The sequence below is a fragment of the Psittacula echo genome, assembly GCF_963264785.1.
Source record: "Psittacula echo genome assembly, chromosome: Z".
Classification (NCBI taxonomy): Eukaryota; Metazoa; Chordata; class Aves; order Psittaciformes; family Psittacidae; genus Psittacula; species Psittacula echo.
The window spans coordinates 4,256,235-4,278,584 of record NC_137742.1 but is presented as its reverse complement, the minus strand read 5'-3'; the positions used below and the strand labels follow the sequence as shown (position 1 = coordinate 4,278,584).

The following is a 22,350-nucleotide window of genomic DNA, read 5'->3' as shown; positions in this document are numbered from 1 at the left end:
GGAGTAATTGCCTTGATCGTCCTGACCCCACATCTGCATGCTCTATGTTTACCTTTAAAAGGCTAGCTTCTTTGCCTTGCCTTGATCTTGTTCACCCCATTGCATGTCAGCTCCCTGCTCCACCAGGGATGTATGTGCCATCTATGACCCACATGTATATCAACATCTCACCTAAATATCTGTTAATGAGATGAGAGTCTCTGCGTACCATACTGCAAAAGTGTCTGCAGGCTGAGCATGCACATCTGCCTCATTACTTGCTGACTGGAACATCACCACCAGTTAAAGCTTTGGAAACTTTTCAAATTACTAAATAGTTTCAAGCAACCTGGCTTAAATTTTCTGTAACATTTCAAAGTTCGCATGTTGATGGTACTTTTTGACAGAATTAGGTCTATGGTCGATCGCAGCTTCTGTGTTTTTATCAGCAGTTGACTAAATAACTTAGAAAGCTGTAAACATTGACAGAAACTGAGCAGCAGATTTAATAACACATTTACTAGATCAGAGTGAAAGATTTAAATACTACAGTTACAAGTGTTTAACTCCTTAGAGCAAGTGCTCTGGAAAATAAGTACTAAAACTTGAAAGTCTTTGCTAGCTTGAATGTTACTGGTAGAAATGGGGAACCAAAAATGAAAGAGCAGGAGGGGGGGATGGGCGTAGTGCTGGGAGAGAGCTCTGGGTTAAAGCTGTGTCGTACATAATGTGTGTCAAGATAACCTGAGGTTCACAAAGAAACCACTTTTGTTTTCATTTTCCAGTACATGAAGTTCGGGAGAGAACCAATGCTCGTGCGTTGAATTTTAGCTCTGTAAATTGGGATCATCTGAACTGTTATGACACCAGAATCTGTGGCAACAAATATTATTGCAGGGAACTTAGTACTATTTTCGTGGTGATCTGTGTTGTCTTTCTGTCGCATCTTTGTTCCAGGTTTTTAATTCATAATGCAGTGCTGAGCCTGCGACTTGAGGTCTGAAATGCAACATCTATAAATGTGCAATTCTGAGCGAGAAGAAAACTGGAGAAAAGAGACTGTAACTGAAAATGTGCATACAGTGTAAATATTAGCCTCTGCAGTTGCTTTCTCATAACAGAGTACATCTCTGAGGTAGGCTGGAGTGACTACATAACACTTCTTCAGTGTTATGGCTAAAGGTTAGAATTTAAACTTTGTGGTTGCTGATTCCCACTTGTTAGTGTTCCTCTTCACATGTCTTATCAGTGTGAGTAGAGCCTGTACGGTATAGCAGTTTATGGATGTGACTGACTTTATGCAGTTTGGGCACACATCGATTACTTGTTGAGGACTGAAAGTGAGATGCTGCTCAGTCACTGAGGTGTTGCCATTACACTGTTCCAGATGCATTACTGAATACATAGAGAGGTCAAGTAACATGCCCGTGGTCATGTGGTGAGTCAGCTTTAGGTTTGGAATGATCCAGCCTAATGTCCCTTCTTATTTAAGGAGGTGTTTAGTTTTTTGTATCAGTTTAACTACATAGTCTGTCTCTTGAATGCTCAGAGATTGATTAAAGTAGCAGAATAGTGTACAGGCTTCTGCCATATAGTGCCTTGTGATATTTAGTCTCCAGGAGGACAGCTTTAAAGCTGTTAGGACTCAATCTGACAGCTTTTAAATCATAAGCAGAACAGGTGGCCACTTTTTAATTAAATGCAAGTATTTCAGACTTTTTCAAGGTAGCATTTTTGTTTCAGTATATGTGGATCGTGGGTTTGACATTATAGTGAGATTTCTTCAGTGTCCTGTACAGTATTTTTCTGCCCTGATTCTTCAGAATTTCCTGGAAATGAGCAGAAAGAGCCAGACCATGATCGGATGCATTGTTCCTGTTACGTTTCTGCTCTAATGTCTTATTTCATGGTGCTTGGTCTTATTTCAGAGAAGGCAGATTTCACTTGCATTCATCCAAAATGGTTAGAGACCAAGTGACTCACAGTAGCAGAACTGGGAATAACTAAAAGCCAGACTTTGTAATACCAGTTATCTGTGTGATGATGCAGTTATTGCCATTTCAGTAATTTGTTTTTCCTTGGGACTATTACGTTTCCATGATACCAGTTTGAGGTTGGCAGTTTATGCTCCAGTAGTATTGTCAGACTTTCTGAAGTAAAAAGAAGGAATTTAACCTGGTAGCCCAGTACAACTAAGATAGTGCTGTTCTCTTGTATTGTAGCTCTCTCCCCAGCTGGTAATCTCCTGACTCCTCAGCTCTGTCTCCTCGTTCTAGGTCTCTGGGAATGCTAACTCTTGCTGGAGAGTTCTAAGCGTTCTAGCAAAGGAAAAGTTTTAGGGAAAAAGGTGGGTGAAGAGCAGGTCAGAAAGATCTCTAGTAATTCCATGTGTTTGTGGTTAGAAATGCATTGTAAGATAAGGGGGATTTAGAGGCAGTCTCCTAATAAAGTAAGTAAAATGAAATGCTCATAGCCTGAGGCCTCATCGTGCTTATTACCGTGTCTTGTAAGTGAAGTTGTCACTGTGGGACAAGAATGGACTTGTGGTAGCAATATCCATGAGCTGACTTAATGATAAATACAGTCTGAGTTGTCAATAGCTATGGCTACTTCTGAGCTGGTAATCCCTTTTGATCAGTACTACTGAAAATCTGTGGGGGGCTATTATAAAAAAACCCAAGCATATTTGTTTGTGTGTTGTTTTTAGAAAGCCTTTGAAGTTTAATTTTCAAGGGTTCAAGCTACTGTTACTAATAAGTCATCTTAAAGGCAATTCACAGACTTTGGATCTGCTCATTATGTATAAAGAAAATCCAGACACTGTTGAATACCATAAAGCTAAGCTAGGGAAATTTAATGAGTATCTTGCCAGAGATTGAAGGCCTATAAAGTTATAGACCTCACCTCAATGAGATGTTGGTTTGATTACAGACAATAGATTTCTTTTTTTTTGTCCTAAGAGTTCAAAATGTTTTTTCTACTTTTTAACACCTGTAGTGGATTTCGCTCTTTGTATGGAACTCATCAAGTTACAGTAGTAATAAGACTGTGTGGAATGAGCAGAATGGGGTTGGATTAATACTCTAGACTTCATAGTTTTCTTTCTATCTTACCCTTTTATTTAAGGGTAAGAAAGGTATTTTTTTTAGTTTATGTTTTGGTTTTTTGTGTTTTTTGTTTTTTTTTTTTTTTTTTCTCTTGTCAGTACCTGCATGGTACTGATGAAAACTGCCTTTTAATTTTCTTTTAGCTCTTTTTATAGCTGGTAACTTGGTGTCCTCTTACATGGTATTGTTTAATTTCTGTAGCCAAATATATGCAAAGTCTTCTTTATGTTGTGGGAGAGAAATGTCTGTTTCCTGGTCTGTCTGTTTCTCTCTCAAAGTAGAGGTCAAATTTCTGCACCTCTGCCAACTGGGAGTAAGTACTGTAGGAAGTATCTGATAGTAAACCCCACGGTAGAGGCGTTCATAACACATGTAACTGACTTTTGACCTAGTCTGTTCTGTTTTCTGAAATACCCAAGTAGCTTTTGCTTTTTTGTAGAGTCAACCTGTGTTTACTTTGTACCAGTTTTTCATCTGTTGTTTGTCAAAAGCTTATTCTCAATTAACCCTCTCCTACACTGTCACTTTTCTATGTTCTTCCATAACAGACCATGCCACAGTTCCTCTAATTCTGCCAGTCTATGGCTGCAGTGTTCTACAAGAATTTAACTGTTTTGTTGCATTAGTTTCTTAGGAAAGCTCAACTAAGGAGGAAAATGTTAGGATTTGTGAAGATACAGACTCAAAAATTAGCTGTCTTGAGTTAGCTGTGCTCTTCAATACAGTTCAGTGGCAGGCGTGAGCTTTCTTCATGTAATCGTGGACTTCCAGACTGGTTTGGGTTGAAAGGAACCTTAAAGCTCATCTAGTTCCAGTCGCTTGCCACAGGCAGGGATGCCTTCCACTACAGCAGGTAGCTCCAAGCCCTGTCCAACCTGACCTTGAGCACAGCCAGGGATGGGACAGCCACAGCTTCTCTGCCCACGCTGTGCCAGCGCCTCACAGGGAAGAACTTCTGCCTAAGATCTCATCTCAGTCTCCCCTCTGGCAGGTTAAAGCCATTCTGCCTTGTCCTGTCCCTACACACCCTTGTCGAAAGCACCTCTCCAGGTTTCTTGTAGCCCCTTTAGGCACTGGGAGCTGCTCTAAGGTCTCCCCTTAAGGAGTCTTCTGTTCTCCAGGCTGACCCAGCCCAGCTCTCTCAGCCTGGCTCCAGAGCAGAGCTGCTCCAGCCCTCACAGCATATTCATGGCCTCCTCTGGACTTGTTCCAGCAGCTTCACGTCCCTCTTGTGCTGTTGCTCCAGAGCTGCATCAGGACTGCAGGGGGGGATTTCCCCAGAGTGCAGAGAGGGGGAGAATCCCCTCCCTCGACCTGCTGCTCACACTGCTGGACACAGGGTGCTTCTGGACTGCCAGTGCACATGGCTGGGTCATGGGGAGCTCTTGTCAAACAACACAAAGTCCTCCTTAGAGCTGCTCTTGGTGAGAAGGTGGCAGGTGGTTTCCTGTGGAGCTGTACCTGTTGCCTACTGATTCCTCGTTAGGTCATGACAGACCAGTGTGACGAGTGCTTGCTTCTTCAGGAGCGCTTAGGACATGCAAAGACTGGTATCCATTGTTGGCAATCCAGTGGATGCTGAAATCCATTGGCACATCTCATAGATCAAAAAAGGATCAAGGATTTAGTGTTAAGAACAGTCCAATAGCAGCTGGTATCTTATGCTACTAAGTATTCCATAATTTCAGTGCAGTGTGACTTTGCCTTTAGTTTATTGATGCCAATTATTTTTCAGTAATATACTTACTGAAAATTCATGTTGCAATATTTATACTGTATTTTCATATATAGTGTTACATATTTTTATACTGCTAGCTTACTAATTAAAGGAAAAAAAGAAAAAAGAATAATATTAGTGGCTTGTGGACGAGAAAATAACTTAAGGTCAGGGTTTGGTTAGCTTGCAGCTCCTTTGCAGCCTTTGGGCATGTCACCTTGACTCTCTTCCTCAGTGGCCAAACGATAAAATGTGTATGTTACTGCCCTACACTAGAAAGATACTGGCTTAAAGCAAAGACACAGTACTGATGTTGAATTAAAAGTTTTTTAAGCTTTAAATTATATGTGTGGTTTCTTCATTTCCTGAGGCAAAGATGTGTAAAAAGGTCTGATCATAAAATACTTAGAAACTGTAAAGTCACTTAGTACCTGAACCTGAACGTACACAAGTCCATGGGACCTGATGAAATCCATCTGCGGGTCCTGGAGGAGCTGGCAAATGAAGTTGCTAAGCCACTGGCCATCATATTTGAAAAATCATGGCAGTCAGGTGAAGTTCCCAATGACTGGAAAAAGGGAAATATAACCTCCGTTCTCAAGAAGGGGAAAAGGGATGACCTGGGAGTTACAGACCAGTCAGTCTCACCTCTGTGCCTGGCAAAATTTTGGAGCAGATTCTCCTGGAAAGGCTCATAAGAGTTAGCTAAGGCACATAAAAAAAAAAAGTGGTTGGTGACAGCCAGCATGGTTTTACTAAGGGGAAATCCTGCCTGACCAGTTTGGTGACCCTCTGTGATGGGGCTACGGAACTGATGGACAGGGGCAGAGCAGTTGACGTCATCTACCTGGACTTGTGCAAAGCGTTTGACACTGTCCCACACAACATCCTTGTCCCTAAATTGGAGAGACATCAATTTGATGGGTGGACCCACTCGATGGATAAAGAACTGAATGGATGGCTGCACGCAAAGAGATATGGTCAATGGCTCAGTGTCCAGCTGGAGACCAGTAATGAGTGGTGTCCCTCAGGGATTGGTGTTGGGACCGATCTTATTCAGCATCTTTGTTTTTGGCATGGAAAGTGGGAATGAGTGCATCCTCAGCAAGTTTGCCGATGACACCAAGCTGTGTGGTTCGGTTGATGTAATGGAGGGAAGGGGTGCCATCCAGAGGGACCTTGACACGCTTGTGAGGTGGGCAGATGCCAACCTTATGAAGTTTAACCATGCCAAGTGCAAGGTCCTACACCTGGATCGAAGCAATCCCAGGCACGCCTAGAGAATGGGCCGAGAAGAGATACAGAGCAGCCCTGCACAGAAGGACTTGGGCGTGCTGGTCAATGAAAAAATGAACATGAGCCAGCTTCAGTGCGCGCTTGCAGCCCAGAAAGCTAACCGTATCCTGGGCTGCATCAAAAGAAGTGTGACCAGCAGGTTGAAGAAGGTGATCTTGCCCCTCTACTCTTCTCCTGTGAGACCTCACTTGGAGTATTGTGTGCAGTTCTGGTGTCCTCAACATAAAAAGGACATGGAACTGTTGGAACAAGTCCAGAGGAGGCCACGAGGATGATCAGGGGAGTGGAGCACCTCCCGTATGAAGACAGGCTGAGAAAGTTGGGGCTAGAAGAGAAGGCTGCGTGGAGACCTCATAGCAGCCTTCCAGTATCTGAAGGGGGCCTACAAGGATGCTGGAGAGGGACTCTTCACTAGGGACTGTAGTGATAGGACAAGGGTTATGAGTTAGTTTAGATTGGATATTAGGAGGAAGTTCTTTACTGTAAGGGTGGTGAGGCACTGAAATGGGTTGCCCAGGGAAGTTGTGAATGCTCCATCCCTGGTGGTGTTCAAGGCCAGGTTGGACAGAGCCTTTGGTGGCATGGTTCAGTGTGAGGTGTCCCTGCCCATGGCAGGGGGGTTGGAACTAGATGATCTTAAGGTCCTTTCCAACCCTAACTATTCTATAATTGTATGATTCTATGATCTCTTAACCCATCTTTTTTAAATGGCTGTCATAAATCCATACCACTTATATTTCAGTGACGAGAGTTCTTAGATAGCTGTAAGAGGTGGAGAGTTGCTGTGTGAGGTACTGTCGTGGTTTAAGCCCAGGCCGTAAATTAGAACCATGCAGTCTACTTCCCCCTCACCTTTCTTCCCCCCACTCCTGGAGGGACGGGGAGGAGAATCGAAAGAATGCAACTCCTACGGGTTGAGATAAGAACAGTTTAGTAACTAAGGTATAACACAAACCACTCCTGCTACCACCAATAATAATAATGATAAAGGAAATAACAAGGAAGAGAATACAACCGCTCACCAACTGGTATCTCACCCCAACCCCGCAGTGATCCAGCCCTTCCGGGTAGCTCCCAGTTACATCCCCCGGCATGACGTGCTGTGGTATGGAATACCTCTTAGGCTAGTTTGGGTCAGGTGTCCTGTCTCTGCTTCCTCCCAGCTTCTCCTCCTCCCTGGCAGAGCATGAGGCTCACAAAGTCCTTGGTCAGTCTAAACATCAGTGTTATCAGCTCTGTGCCCAGGCCGAAAGTCAAAAACACAGTGCTGCAACAGCTACTAAGAAGGAGAAAAAATGACTGCTGCTGCTGAACCCAGGACAGGTACAGAAGTGCCACAAGGCAGCCCCGGTGGTTGTAGCATCGTTAGGGAGGCATCACTGTTACTGAGAAGGAATGTTACACAGACCTTGCAAAACAGCTCTTATCTGCTGAGAGTGTCTCTCCTCCTGATGTCAAGGATTGCACAATTCTGGAGTGCTGTTTTGCTCTCCCTTGTTCATGGCCTCTTGCTGTTGTCTGTTGTGTAAGATGCTCTCCCTACTGTCCTTCTGGACCCTGACTGATCTTACTCAGCCACTAACCCAATGATAAGGTGCACAGCTTTTCTGTGGGAAATTTAATTACAAAAGGACTTGATGGGTGCAAACTGGCCCAGCAGGTAGGCAGTTCTACCTTTGCACATTTGCAATGGACTGCAGAATGGCCTTACAGCCTCCTTGAATGCTGCCTGTGTGTCCCATGGCACTCATTCCTCCTTCAAAACTACCAAATAACGGCAAGAGCAAGGTACGTTTGTGTCTGGCTTTGATTTTTGTCAGAGACAGCACAAGCCCTTCTCCAATGAATACTACAGTACTGTATGAGAGTTACATTGCAGTTGTCCTAATCTGCCAGTTGGAGCTATTAGCAAATAAATTAGTAAATTAGCAAAATTTGATTCCTTTTGGGGTAATTCAGGTAAATGTTCGTATTAGAATGAAAACCTGTGCTCTGAAAATCAGGATTAATTAGATACTGTTATGCTCCAGCAATTTAAAATGTGGCTTTTCTGTGAGCATTACTTTATTGACTGTGGTAGAAAAACAGACAACATTTCTTGAGAAAAGGTCTATTTGCATAGAATGGCACAGAATTTATTTCTTCTGAGTAATGGAAATGGGAAGGTAAAGTGAGAAAATGTTAACGTCTTAGAGAAAGCTGGTACAACCGTATGATTGTCCTCAGTAAGGTAATCTTGTGCAAGCTAATCTATGGCAGAGAAAAAGAAATGGAGCATGGCTATCCTAGCATTGATTTCTGCCACCAGTTTTGTTGAAAGAATAATGAAAAATCTGACAGTCACTTAAATTTTTAGGAACAGATAGTGATAAAAGTATGCCTTCTCAAGTTTTTAGAGTAAAGAGCATTGTAGACTTTAAATCACTGCAGACTTGGGAAAAATGCTTTGACTGTGAGAAAGAAATCAGAGTTTTAGGAAGACAAGTGCAGCCAAGCCTGTGTGCCTTTATCTGTATGATAATGAGTTTATTTTTATGAGGACTGTGGTGCTTTCCTTCTTTTTGTGTGTGTGATTCCAGTGCAGCTGGTGAATGCTTCTAGAAGCCTGTGTGCAGGCTTGTCATATAACCCATAGCTGGTAGTTACCTTCCATTTGAAAGAGGCAGAATATGTGCATTAAGCATTATGAAGCAAAAACCTGTATTTAAATGTTAAGTCTTACGTCTTATTTACAGTGAAAAATGTTGCTTTTCACACTTGCAAAGGATGCTCTGCAAACCTTTGTCTTAACACATACATTTGTAATTCAGTCGTGGGTAATTTGTATATGCACCCTGTTGAGCACTCAGCAGGAGCAGCCTATTTACATCCTTCATTTGTTTATGGAAAACCAGTTGAAACACAGCATTAGTTTAATCCTTTCTTCTTTTGTTTCGCACTGCAATGCTCTTACCGTGTGGCTTCTATTCTTTAGGATTGCTACTAGGCCTGATTTATGAATCATCTGATAAAGAGCCAGCTCCACTCCCAGAAATGTGCCTTAGGTAGAATTGTATGCCAGTGAGTCAACTTTAGGGCAGCATTTTCAAAGAACACTATATAAATTACACAGTATCCGCTTGGGGGAGGCTTAATATTGTGAAAAATCTGCTCCGGAGCATCATGCACACACGTCCACACAGAGCTGAGTCAGCTGTCTTTGGTCTTAATCGAGTGCTGGTCACAGTCGTATTATTTTAAGTGCATGGGTATGTGTGATGCTTATAAGAAAATAGAAAAGAACGTGTAGTATCTTGAGGAGGAAATGAATGAGTCCAGAAGGTACTGGTACATCTATGTTTGTCTGGATACAGATTAGTATTTTATGATAAAGGTCTAATTATTTGGATTGGTGAGTTTTTTGTTACTTAGGCATTGTGTGGTTGGGCGTATGCGTTGTTCGTATTAGAATGTCTCTGGTGAGTTTGCTGAATTAAGCGCGTTGGCTTTTAAAGGAAAGGAAGGCAGTTGTTGTGCGGACAAAGCATGATCAACATGCAGATACACTTACAAAGGTTTTCAGTGGTGTTGGAAGTGGAGACAGTCATTCACATCTTCAGAACTGTTTGTTTGTCTGTCAGAAGAGGACATAACTTCCAAAAGGACAGCCTTCCAGTATCTGAAGGGGGCCTACAAAGATGCTGCAGAGGGACTCTTCATCAGGGACTGTAGGACTGATAGGACAAGGGATGATGGGTTCAAACTTAATCAGGGGAAGTTCAGGTTGGATATAAGGAAGAAGTTCTTTACTGTGAGGGTGGTGAGGCACTGGCACAGGATACCCAGGGAAGCTGTGTCTGCCCCATCCCTGGCAGTGTTCAAGGCCAGGCTGGACGGGTCTTGGAGCAACCTGGTCTAGTGGAAGGTGTCGCTGCCCATGGCAGGGGGTTGGAACTGGACGATATTAAGATCCTTTCCAACCCAAACCATTCTGTGATTCTGTGATAACTTAGGTCTTTGTCAAAGGTTTCTCCCGTGTTACAAAGTAGACTTGCGCGTTAACAGCCAACTCTTCAGTACGCAGGTCATGTGCTGCTTCAGTCCTTTCCCACCCCACCATCCTTGGACACATAGTCTGTCATATGCCTGATTCAGAGTTCTTGATGAGCTTGTCTGAGTATATTTTTTAAAAAAGCTGTCTGTTTTACATAATTTTATTAGCCTCAGTTTTATACATTTTTCATTACCTTTCTCACACCTCTTGATTTATTTCATCATCAGTTATGTTGGGTATATGTGAGATAATGTAATCACTGGGGACTGTTTATGTAAATGTGAGCTAATCTAGTCTTAATTCCATATAAATACGAAAACAGATTTAGATTTAGATGAAAATACTGACTCTGTGGCACTGTAGCTGTAAAGTGCTGTAGATGCTGTGGAAGGAACTTTGTAGCTAACTGTATTCTGAACAAGTAACTCCTATTCTTAGCAAGTAACTCCTGTGCAGCACTGCAGTTTTAACTTCTCATTTAGTCACAAAACCTGAAAGAGCATATTTGATGTTATTTTCTGCAAAAACGTAGCTACAGTTTCTCATTTTCAAAAATTACAGGTTACGAACGCATGGCTAATGGTGTGAGGAGGTAGGTTGCTCTAACCTGAAACTGTTTTCTTTCAGTGCTAACTAAAATGGCATTAAATGACAAATGTGGTGCTTTTTCTTCTTCTTTTTTTTTTTAAACAATTGCTAGAACTGGCATAGGAGGGTGGTAAGATTCTAAGCAGGGGAAGGAAGTGGTCTGTTGGGCTCTGAATAAGAGGAGATATGTCAGTAACAAACTGAAGTGACTACCGATGTGAGAATCTGTCATATCCAGAGTTGCTGAGAAAAAGAGCTGGTTTGCTTCATATAAGCTAGGCATTCTCTGTCAGTCCAGTAACACCTAAAATGACAGTGTATACTTAAGGTTAGGGTGACAGGGTGTTAATAACAAGTATTTCAAGCCTTATCATTTGTTTGGGTGAAACTCATTTGCTTCTAACATTGCAGGACGTACAATTATAAAGAACATTGACTGACAGCAAACCAAACAAAAGTATGAAGGATGTATGAGTGCCAGTTACTGATTGATAAAGGGCATGCATGCCGTCTTCAATAAAGCTCTTTGTGCAGTAATATATATTACTTAATAGCATACATTACATGATAGTTGTTCTTTTGGAAGCTGCTAACACCGCTATTTGAATTTAGCTTTTATTTTTTTTTTATTTTTTTTAATAATTTAATTTTTAATAATTTTTTGTCTTCAAACATCTCTTCTCAGAGCAAAGAGTGCTGTGAAAGAAACACTCAGTACCATCTCCTATGTCTAGTTAGAATCTGTGAGCTCAAGGTGTGATGAGACCAAACAGCACATAGTTTTTAACCAGATTTTTTTTTTCTAACAGGATGGTTTGTGCTTGCCCTCCCTTCACTCCTTCCTGCCATAAAATTTATCTTATTTTCTGGTTTTGTTTTCTGCTGGCTTAGTGAAGTGAATCTGTCCATGAGAGGATGAGCCAGTTCTGGTGCAAATGAGGGAAATATGACTGTGCAGTCAGGATTGGGTGGTAAAAGAGCAGGGGCTAAAACTCATTCCTGTTATGGGCAGCATACTGTTAGACTGACTGGGCTGCTCTGCTGATCTGACCTTCAAAATCCTTCTGGATTGTTTCACTGAAGTTCAGGTTTCATAGTGTACTAATTGTTTGCATATACAAATGAGTCCATGATGTGAAAATACTTCCCAGGTAATGGAACAGATAGATATTTAATGGTTCAACCATACTGGTGTGTTCTTTGTGCAGCTGGAAAATAAAATAATTTCTATTGGAAAATTCTAGCACAGAAGTTTTTATAGAATTGCCTTTTAAAATAACCAGCGCAGTATCTGTGCATCAGAAAAAGGAGAATGACATTTCTGAGCAATGTCTCATTAAGTATCCCATCTGTGTCTGTAAGCATCACAATTTATTTTTCAGTGCTGTGTTCTCATTTAAGTAAAAAAACCTGGTCTTTCTCTAGCATCACCCTGAGATTACCTTTTCTAGTGCTTTTACTAGAAAAGTGAGTGGCAAGAAAGGAATGGGAGTTTTTCAGTATAGTCTCTTTCTGATCTGTAAATTTTCCAAATAGAACTAAAGAAATACATTTTCTTTCTTTGAGACAAGGCTTTCTTTGGCATACACATTTTCCCCTGAACTGTCTTGTGTTCTTCCCTGCAGCAAAGTCTGTTTGAGTCATGATAGACTTTTTTCCACTGAGATGAATTAAAAGTCCTTTTTTACATACATATTAACACTTGAATTGTTGACATTTAAGTAGCCAGTTTAAGGGACCTGGAGAGCACAAACATCATCAAAGCAAGTATTTTTTCCACATGCACAGAAACGCATGTCAGTGTTGACCAGGTGAACTTCTGTGAAGTTACTAGTCCCTGTGCTGCTTTCTCACTGAAAATGTAATTCACTGATGGTTGTGTGAGGGATCAAACCAATGTGGTTTGAATAGTTAAATTGCAGGATCACAGCCTCGTTTGGGTTGGAAGGGACCTTAAAGCTAATCCAGTTCCAACCTCCTGCGACAGGCAGGGACACCTTCCACTTGGCAATTAAGTAGACATCGTATTTATAATAAAGAGATCATAGAATCATAGAATAGTTAGGGTTGGAAAGGACCTTAAGATCATCTAGTTCCAACCCCCCTGCCATGGGCAGGGACACCTCACACTGAACCATGCCACCAAAGGCTCTGTCCAACCTGGCCTTGAACACCGCCAGGGATGGAGCATTCACAACTTCCCTGGGCAACCCATTCCAGTGCCTCACCACCCTTACAGTAAAGAACTTCCTCCTAATATCCAATCTAAACTTCCCCTATTTAAGTTTTAACCCATTACCCTTGTCCTATCACTACAGTCCCTAGTGAAGAGTCCCTCTCCAGCATCCTTGTAGGCCCCCTTCAGATACTGGAAGGCTGCTATGAGGTCTCCACGCAGCCTTCTCTTCTTTTCCAGGCTGAAGAGCCCCAACTTTCTCAGCTTATATTCGTACAGGAGGTGCTCCTGTCCTCTGATCATCCTTGTGGCCCTCCTCTGGACTTGTTCCAACAGTTCCATGTCCTTTTTATGTTGAGGACACCAGAACTGCACACAATACTCCATGTGAGTTCTCACAGGAGAAGAGTAGAGGGGCAGGATCACCTTCTTCAACCTGCTGGTCACACTTCTTTTGATGCAGCCCAGGATACAGTTGGCTTTCTGGGCTGCGAGCGCACACTGAAGCTGGCTCATGTTCATTTTTTCATTGACGAGCACGCCCAAGTCCTTCTGTGCAGGGCTGCTCTGTATCTCTTCTCTGCCCATCCTCTAGGTGTGCTTGGGATTGCTCCAACCCAGGACCTTGCACTTGGCATGGTTAAACTTCATAAGGTTGGCATCTGCCCACCTCACAAGCATGTCAAGGTCCCTCTGGATGGCATCCCTTCCCTCCAGCATATCAACCGAACCACAGAGCTTGGTGTCATCGGCAAACTTGCTGAGGCAGCACCCAATCCCACTGTCCATGCCGCTGACAGAGATGTTGAACAAGACTGGTCCCAACACTGATCCCTGAGGGACACCACTCATTACTGGTCTCCAGCTGGACATTGAGCCATTGACCACAACTCTTTGCGTGCGGCCATCCAGCCAGTTCTTTATCCACCGAGTGGTCCATCTATCAAATTGATGTTTCTCCAATTTAGGGACAAGGATGTCATGTGGGACAGTGTCGAACGCTTTGCACAAGTCCAGGTAGATGACGTCAACTGCTCTGCCCCTGTCCATCAGTTCCGTAGCCTCATCATAGAAGGCCACCAAATTGGTCGGGCAGGATTTCCCCTTAGTGAAGCCATGCTGGCTGTCACCAAGCACCTTGTTGTTTTCCATGTGCCTTAGCATTCCTTCCAGGAGAATCTGCTCCAAGATTTTGCCAGGCACAGAGGTGAGACTGACTGGTCTGTAGTTCCCTGGGTCATTCATTTTCCCCTTCTTGAAAACGGGAATTATATTACCCTTTTTCCAGTCGTCGAGAGCTTCACCTGACTGCCATGATTTTTCAAATATGATGGCCAGTGGCTTAGCAACTTCATTCGCCAGCTCCTTCAGGACCTGCGGCTGGATTTCATCAGGTCCCACAGACTTGTGTACGTTCAGGTTCTTAAGATGCTCTCAAACCAGATCTTCCCCTACAGTGGACCTAAGGTCTTCATTCTCACAGTCCCTGCATCTGCCTTCCAAGACTCGGGTGGTGTGGTCAGAGCATTTGACAGTGAAGACCGATGCAAAGAAGTCATTATGAACCTCAGCCTTCTCCAAATCCAGGGTAGCCAGTTCTCCTGATAGCTTCCGGAGGGGGCCTCCATTGTCCCTGGTTTGTCTTTTATTTGCTACGTATCTATAGAATCCTTTCCTGTTACCCTTAACATCCCTAGCCAAGTTTAATTCTAACTGGGTCTTAGCTTTCCTAACCAGGTCGCTAGCTTCCCAGAGAACATCCCTGTCTTCTTCCCAGGCTGCCTGTCCTTGCTTCCACCTTTTATAAGCTGCTTTTTTCCCTCGATGTTTCCTCAGCAGCTCCTTTATCCATCCAAGGAGGTCTCCTGTCCCTCCTGCTGCCCTTCCTTCTAGTTGGGATGCAACACTCCTGAGTTTGTAGCGGGTGATCCTTGAATAACAACCAACAGCCTTGGGCCCCCTGCCCTCTAGGGCTATATCCCATGGAACCTTACTAAGCAGGTTCCTGAAGAGGCCACAGTCTGCTCTCTTGAAGTCCAGGGCAGTGAGCTTGCTGCATGCTCTTCTCACTGTCCTGAGGATCTCGAATTCAGCCATCTCATGATCGCAGCAACCAAGGCTGCCCTGGAGCATCACATTTCCAACCAGCCCTTCCCTGTTGGTGAGCACGAGGTCAAGCTTGGCACCTCTCCTTGTCGGCTCCTCTATTACTTGCAGAATGAAGTTGTCTTCCACACAGTCGAGGAGCCTCCTGGATTGCTTGTGCCGGGCCATACCTTCCCTCCAACAGATGTCAGGGTGGTTGAAGTCTTCCATGAGAACAGGGGCCTGCGAGCGTGAGGCTTTTCCTATCTGTCTGTAGAGTGCTTCATCCACAAATGTCCTCAAGTTATTGTAATTAGGCTGTTATCGAGGTGGCAACACATAGATGAAAATATTTTTCTCTGGCTGATAGGCTAGAGAGATGGAAAGGCAAGTACAGGTGTCCTTATGGTCTCTTTGGGAGCTGTGAGGTAGATTATATTCCCAAGTAGGGCGTTTGTGAAGAAAGAGTCTCTAGTTCGTTTTGGCTGTCCTTCAGCTTTGTGTCAAGCTGTGTTCTTTGTGTTCCTTAGGCTAAAAGGATGATTAGTGCAGAAGCTATTCTGCAGTAATTAGTATGAATATTTAAGTACATTTCTTTTGGCTAGGCTAATATCTCCTGGTAGGTGTTTGAGCAACCAAATTTTTCCTTGCATGTACATCTCAAACCTCATATTTCTTTTCTAAGTGCAAGACCAGAGCAAAGCTGTGAGTTTCATGAGCAGGTGCTATACGTACCCTGCTGTGTATGTCTTGGCCATTCATTCAATCATCAAATCTGTGTTTTACTTATCTGTATAATAGGAAAATTATTTCATAATGTGCATTTGTGGATGAAAAATATGTAGGAATACTGATTTTATTGCGTTACTGGGATGCAGTTATTTCTAAGGGCGTGTATTCATCATTTGAGTTTGTTCCTGCTGTGCTGTGGCCTTGGAAATAAACCGGTTATTAAGTGATATTTATTGCTTAGATTAAATCACTCTATCCCGAAATTCTTTTAAGCTGCTTTCAAGAGTTATACTCAGGGCAAGTATGAGCAAATATTTTTCTTTGAATGTTTCTGTATTTTATAGTATGTATTTTATCCTTTTTTTTTTAAAAAAAAAAATTCTCCATTAAATTTTTTTTTTTTTTAAAAAAAAAAAAAAAGTAAAATGCTGTGTTTACTGTTTGTTTGGGAGTTTAGGTTGGTTATTTCTTCCCTCCCTTCACCTTTAGTATTCTTTAAAAATGAAGTTTTAAAGGTGAGTTAGGGAAGAGAGGACAACACTGAGCTTTTCACTGTTGCTTTTAGAAGCGGAGAAGTAGCCTTATTCCATGCTGCAGTTGGAAGGGGAAGCAGCATGCAATTACATACAATTACAGGCAGCTTCGGATGGATCTGGAAAATGAAGAAGGATTGTCAGGGTACGGAGGAATCTCTGTCTGAACCATTAATGCTTTCTCAGGCTGCTCAAGTACTGGTTGCCCTGGTCTGCAGAAGTTAGTCTTAAAACAGTAGATTAAATCTCACTGCTACTTTTTCTTGTCTACAGTTTTTTTCAAGTGCCATAAATTTATCATTTACTGTACTTTTAGACCCAAGAACGATTTGTTCTGTACTGTTCATCTGTAAGCAAATGTGGTAATTGAAAGATCTTTATTCTGTGTTAAATTCTGTGGGAAAATGTAGGTGGAAGGCAAAGAGTGATTAATAAAGCTAGAGTGATAGCTACTGATCTCTCAAACAAAAGTTCCCTTAAGTTGCTGCAGGTGATTTTGGGTTGGTAATGTGCAGGTTACCAGTCAGATAAATAGCTTGGGTTTTGCATTTACAGTGAAGCAATGCAATTTGTTAAATAATAACTTGGAAGTACAGTGTAAGATACTGGTGTAGGTGGACACTGTTTCTTGCTTGCAGCCCATAGTATTTGATGCTGTTTTCCTTGCAGATTTGAGAGAAACAAGGTCAGCCTGTAGGTTCTCATATAAGCAGGACTTGTATGGGAGACATTCAAGGAGCACTTCAGTATTAGGTACGCTTCCAAAGTCTCTGTGTGACTCACCACCATCCGTAGTGGTTGTATGCTGACAGCAAATCTGTGTTACACATAGCTAATGCTTCTGAAGACATTGCCTGTAGGTTTCATAAACCACATGTCTGACAGTTTAGTGTCCCTTCATGTCACTTGCAAATATGTCTTTGGTATGTAAGATCTACTGGCAGAGCAGCACCACTGGGAAAGGAAGGTGTTTGTAGTCTTGCTCTATAATGTTCAGCAGCTGCTTGGTTTCTGCTCAAAGTGACCGAATTTCTCCTATACCATGTTAGCATTTTAAGTTTGCAAATTACCATAAAGCTGTTGTAATTTTATAAGGTTGAGGTTCTGTCAGCTGAAAGCAGATTTCTCATAGATACTAAAACTGAACTGTAGTCCCCTCTGTTGTGGTAGATGACCAATAAGTCTTGGAATTTTCAGGCTGGCATTGTTCACAAGGGCTACAATTCTCCATTAAAATATATTTAAAGTTCTGGTTAAAGAGGTTTAGCATGTGTTGCTTATAATATATTGATTTATGTTTTATGAAGTGAGCGTTTAGAAATATTTTTATTATTTTCTGATCTGTTCTGATTATTCTAGTGAGGTGATTCCAGTACCATCTTTCATGGATGTGTACCAAGATAGGTCCACTAGGAAGAAGTAAATGAAGAAAACCAATACAATACTGAACGAAACTGTAATTGAAATCTCTGAGTTGTTTAGGTAATACTGTAAAAAGCAGGACTGAGTTATTTGGGTAAATTATTCTTACTGTTGTGTTCTTGTGCAGGCTGCTGCATTGCTGAAGTCCATCTCCTGTTCACCCAGTATTCCAGACCACGTGCTCCATGCTTTGAGACCAGGAGGACCTTGGTGTTCTGAAATGAAGATGGAGGCGGTGGGAAAAGCAGAAGAACTTGTTGATTCACAAGTTCCACCAAAGACTTCTGAAAAGCAAGAGACCGTTCCTGATGAAGATGGACCTATAGAACTCGAGACACACACTCAGAAAGACAATGTGCCCGTTGCAGCAGACTCTGCAGTGCTGTCCTCAATGCCTTGCTTACTGATGGAACTAAGGCGAGACTCCTCAGAGTCTCAGCTAGCATCTACGGAGAGTGATAAGCCAATGGGTGGTCGAGTTTACGAGAGTGACTCTTCCAATCATTGCATGCTTTCCCCTTCTTCCAGTGGGCATTTGGCTGACTCAGATACATTGTCTTCCACAGAAGAGAATGAGCCCTGTCAGGCTGAAGCTGTTGTAGAGGGAGATCCTTCTGCAGCATCTGGGGTTGCAGTTGGGAGGAAATCCAGGCGATCTAGATCCGAAAGTGAAACTTCAACAATGGCTGCCAAGAAAAACCGACAGTCTATCGATAAGCAGAATGGTCGAGTTACCAAGGTAAAAGGTCATCGAAGCCAAAAGCACAAGGAAAGAATCCGGCTCTTGAGACAGAAACGGGAAGCAGCTGCTCGCAAGAAGTACAACCTGCTGCAGGACAGCAGTACCAGTGATAGTGACCTGACCTGTGACTCGAGCACAAGCTCATCAGAGGATGATGAAGAGGTTTCAGGGAGCAGCAAGACAATCACTACAGAGATACCAGGTAGAGGATGTTTTTTAAACTGAACTGTAACGCATCTGCCATCGTTTCTCAGCTGTCATGTTAGGTTAGATGAGTGACACTTGAGAAAAAACAGGAGAACTGCAGCTCTGTGTAAATTTGAAGACTGCAGTATATTAACAAGACATGGGCAAATTATAAAATCTGTTCTGAGGTTTCAGTGCACTTTTGCACTCCAGCAAAACATAGGAATGGTAAATTGGAGGAAAGACTGTCTTTGAATTCTGGAATTTTCAGATCTTTTCCTTTGCAAGCCTCTATGAACTCCTGTCAGTGCTGTCAAATCCCATTAGATGGTGATAATGTAGTAAATACATTCTTAAGATAAGTGGCCAGCTTTGCTTTAATATATTAAGACCACAACTCCGCAGCTATATTAAAAATAACATGGCAAACCTCTTGCTGTGTCACAGTAAGGCCCTGTTCAATATTGCACTTGCCATTGCTTTCAGCTGTACATTTCAGTGCATGACAGACCTACTTAGCATTACTTTAAATTCTTGCAGATCACAGCTGGTCACCTATTTTAGGAGATAAACATGAACTTGTTTGTGCAGGTACCCAAGCTATTTCCACCCCCAAATTTTTGACACTTGAGACAAAGCTGTTACTATTTTCCTTTGACATAGGATCTTTAACGTCTATAGAAAGTTTTATTTCTGACACATCCATTTTAAGATTGGAGGCAGCAAGTTACAAGGGCCTTCTCATGACTTTGTTAGCAAAAGCAAGATGAATTCTTTTCTGTCTCCTGAGTCTGTTATTTTATTAGCTCAAGTGCTGTGGACAGGAGCTCATGTGAATTACTCTTGCAGCAGATTATACCATAGAACCATCATCATATGGCAATCAGAAATAAAAACACATAAAAAGAAACTTTTTGGCTTGCCAGTTTTTACTGGGTTATATGCCTTTTTTGCTTCTTGTGCTTGAAGTGTGGGGATTTTTTTGAGATAAATATCAGCTTACATAGGACAAGAAAATTTAAAGGAAAACCACAATAATTGAGTCTTAAGTTGCTGAACTAACATTTTTTAGATGAATTATTTAAAATATTTGCAAAAGATTTTACAAATAACTGTGTTTTAACTGACTTGTTTATGGTGTATGGCTCTGACACCATGAGAAGTGGCATTTTTCCCACATACTGCTAGGAAGCAGGTTGCACAAAGGAAATTAATGTTTATTATTAGAAAGTCTGGCAAAGGCATAGTCCTCCTATAATTATTGTGTAGTAAACTTCTAATAGAGATCTAAATTGGTGAAAATAATTTTAGTAGTTAAACTTACAGCTTTCTTAGTTTTGGGCATATATTTACTATATTTACACTTGCTGAGTAATTAAAGCCTGGTTTAAAGCCTGTCAAACAAGACTTAATTTCATTGAGTTTTGGGACAGGTTCCTCCTCAGCCCTCAAAAAAACCAAACCATACACAATAAATCCCTCAGGTTATGTTATTTTTTTAATTTATAGAAGTACCTTGTGACCTGGAAAGGCACGACGTGATAATTTAAATCTACTTAGATTTTTTACTTCTATTGCATGGACCTGAAACCACTCTAGGGTGCTTTTTCAGTGTCACTAAGGCATTTCTGTGTTTAGAGCTCTCTGTCTTAACTGTGAGATGCCTTCAGTGAAAAGGTCCCATTGCAGTGCATTAAAGAACTTGTTTATTCAGTGGTGATGGCACCAAGGCCCAAGTTTATCTGCAGAGCAAGATGTGGGAGTGCTTGATACTAAACTACATTTAAGACATTAAAACTTCTGAGCAGTCATTTTGGACTTAGGGGCAATGCGTACCTGCCGCATTGTGGTTTTCTTTTAAATAGAAGCAACTTTGGTTTGTGGGAAACAGTCTCCAAGTACAAGAGAAAAATATTCTCTGTAGAGATAAGGGCAAGTTTGGCCAAAAATGCATCTTGTGCTACTTGTGGGTTAATGAAATGTTGTGGTCTGAACAGATGCAATGGAGCTGGGAGCCTGAGAAGGACTCTCAGGTCTTGGTCGCAGTGGTAGGTTCACGTGCCATCTGCGATCCCTCTTCTTGGAACTGGCAAAGTGCTTACCTTGAATTGGTTTTTTTTCCTTTTTTTTTTTTTTTTTTTTTTTGACTAGAAAGCTGCTTTAGTGCGCTTAGTGTTACACTGTGAATATCCTCAAAATTTAGGGAATGAGCATGTAGTTAGAAAATAATACAGGGTATAAAAAAACATTACTGGAAAGTCAGGCCATGAGTGTCCTCTGAAGACAGTTAAAAGCTAAGTGGGTTTTCTTGAGGCTTGAACTTTAATGTCAAGAAACTAGAATGTGCCTGTTGGAGGAACTGAAGCATGAAAAAACTTTTACCTTTACTTTTGGAAAAGGTCTGTATGCATTCATGCAGAGGAGTTGTACAGGTAGGCTGTGTTCCTCTTAGTCTTCCTGTATTTGGACGCTTCAGCTGTAGTTCTGGTTAGTTATTGTTTCATTACTGATTTTCAAATGTCTGTTGTCTGAATAATAGCTTTTCCAACAGAGATGCTCAAAAACTTTTAGTGACAGTTAATGTGGCCTTTCATGTATGGAGGTTATGTCATCATACTCTGGCTTTTAACTTTCTCTCAACTCACATAGTGTTCCAGGAGACAGTTGGCTTGTGTGTGGTCTGAAAATTAAAGTGCCGCATTTGAGAACACCGTAATCTTTCCTGTTGTGTAACTGAGCCTCTTCCATTGTAGTTGTGCAGTTATTTTTCTCAAATTATCCACATCACTGGCTCTGAAAGACATTTAGCTAAATAAGTAAGGTAAGGGAAGTGTTTAGTGAGGTACGTAACAATGGCATGAAGTTGTGAACTGAGCTGTTTTGTAATAGAATCAATTCTCTCTGCTGAATTCAAATGTGATGTGAGTTAAAATACTGGCAGGCTTGTCTGTCTTCTCAAGAAAGATTGAAGAGTAAAGAATTGACATCTCACTGGTGGTACTTCAAATACTGTGAGCTCAATAGGAGCTATGCACAATGTGTGTTATGTTTTTCTGAATGCATTATATAGTGTTAATTTACACTTGAAAATACAGGTTCAATCTAAACTTCATGGGTGCTACTGAGAATCTTTTCACTCACCTGCGCAGTCCTAATCTTGGTCTCATTAATGCAGGGAATGCCATGATTTTTGAACTATTGCAGATGAGGAGAAATTTCTTTTAATGATTAAACCTGTCTGTTGGCATTTGGGATTTTGTCATTCTTAAGGAAACAGCAGATAGTGTTTATGTCATAAGAGAATGATCTTGGAAAAACATCTGTTGAGCATCTTACTGCAAATCACTCTTATTTGGAAATGATAGCATAATGAGATGGAGGAATCATCCACCATTGCTAATGAGAATGAAGATGTGGCATATTTTAAATTGTTACATTGCCAGACTTCCTGAATTAAATAACCTTGGATTGGTTATTATTTAGATAGCATTTCAAAGATCCCATAAAGAGGCAGCATTGGGGTATTTCTTAGGTGCTGTTTTGCAGGAGGTATTGTCTTGAAACTGTGCTTTTTGCAACGAGATTTGCCTACCCCACATTGGCCTTTTTAGTCATCAGCATGCTTGTAGTAAGCGTGGGTAAAGCCCTTCCCAAATCTTCGTTTGCGAAGTCAAGCCATAATGATGATGATTGTCTTGAAAGTAAGATACGATTCTTAGATTCTGACTCCTTTGAGATTGCAAATTACCTTTTA

General features: G+C 41.7%; 1 protein-coding gene across 1 annotated transcript in view; it reads left to right on the top strand.

Annotated features, from left to right (window-relative positions):
- The window catches only part of ARK2N (arkadia (RNF111) N-terminal like PKA signaling regulator 2N), a 50,729-nt gene that overhangs the window by 3,003 nt on the left and 25,376 nt on the right, over positions 1-22,350 (top strand). Inside the window, exon 2 of the mRNA XM_080638414.1 lies at positions 17,796-18,612. Within this exon, the coding sequence (XP_080494540.1) occupies positions 17,796-18,612 (817 nt within the window). The remainder of the gene's footprint in view (positions 1-17,795; positions 18,613-22,350) is intronic.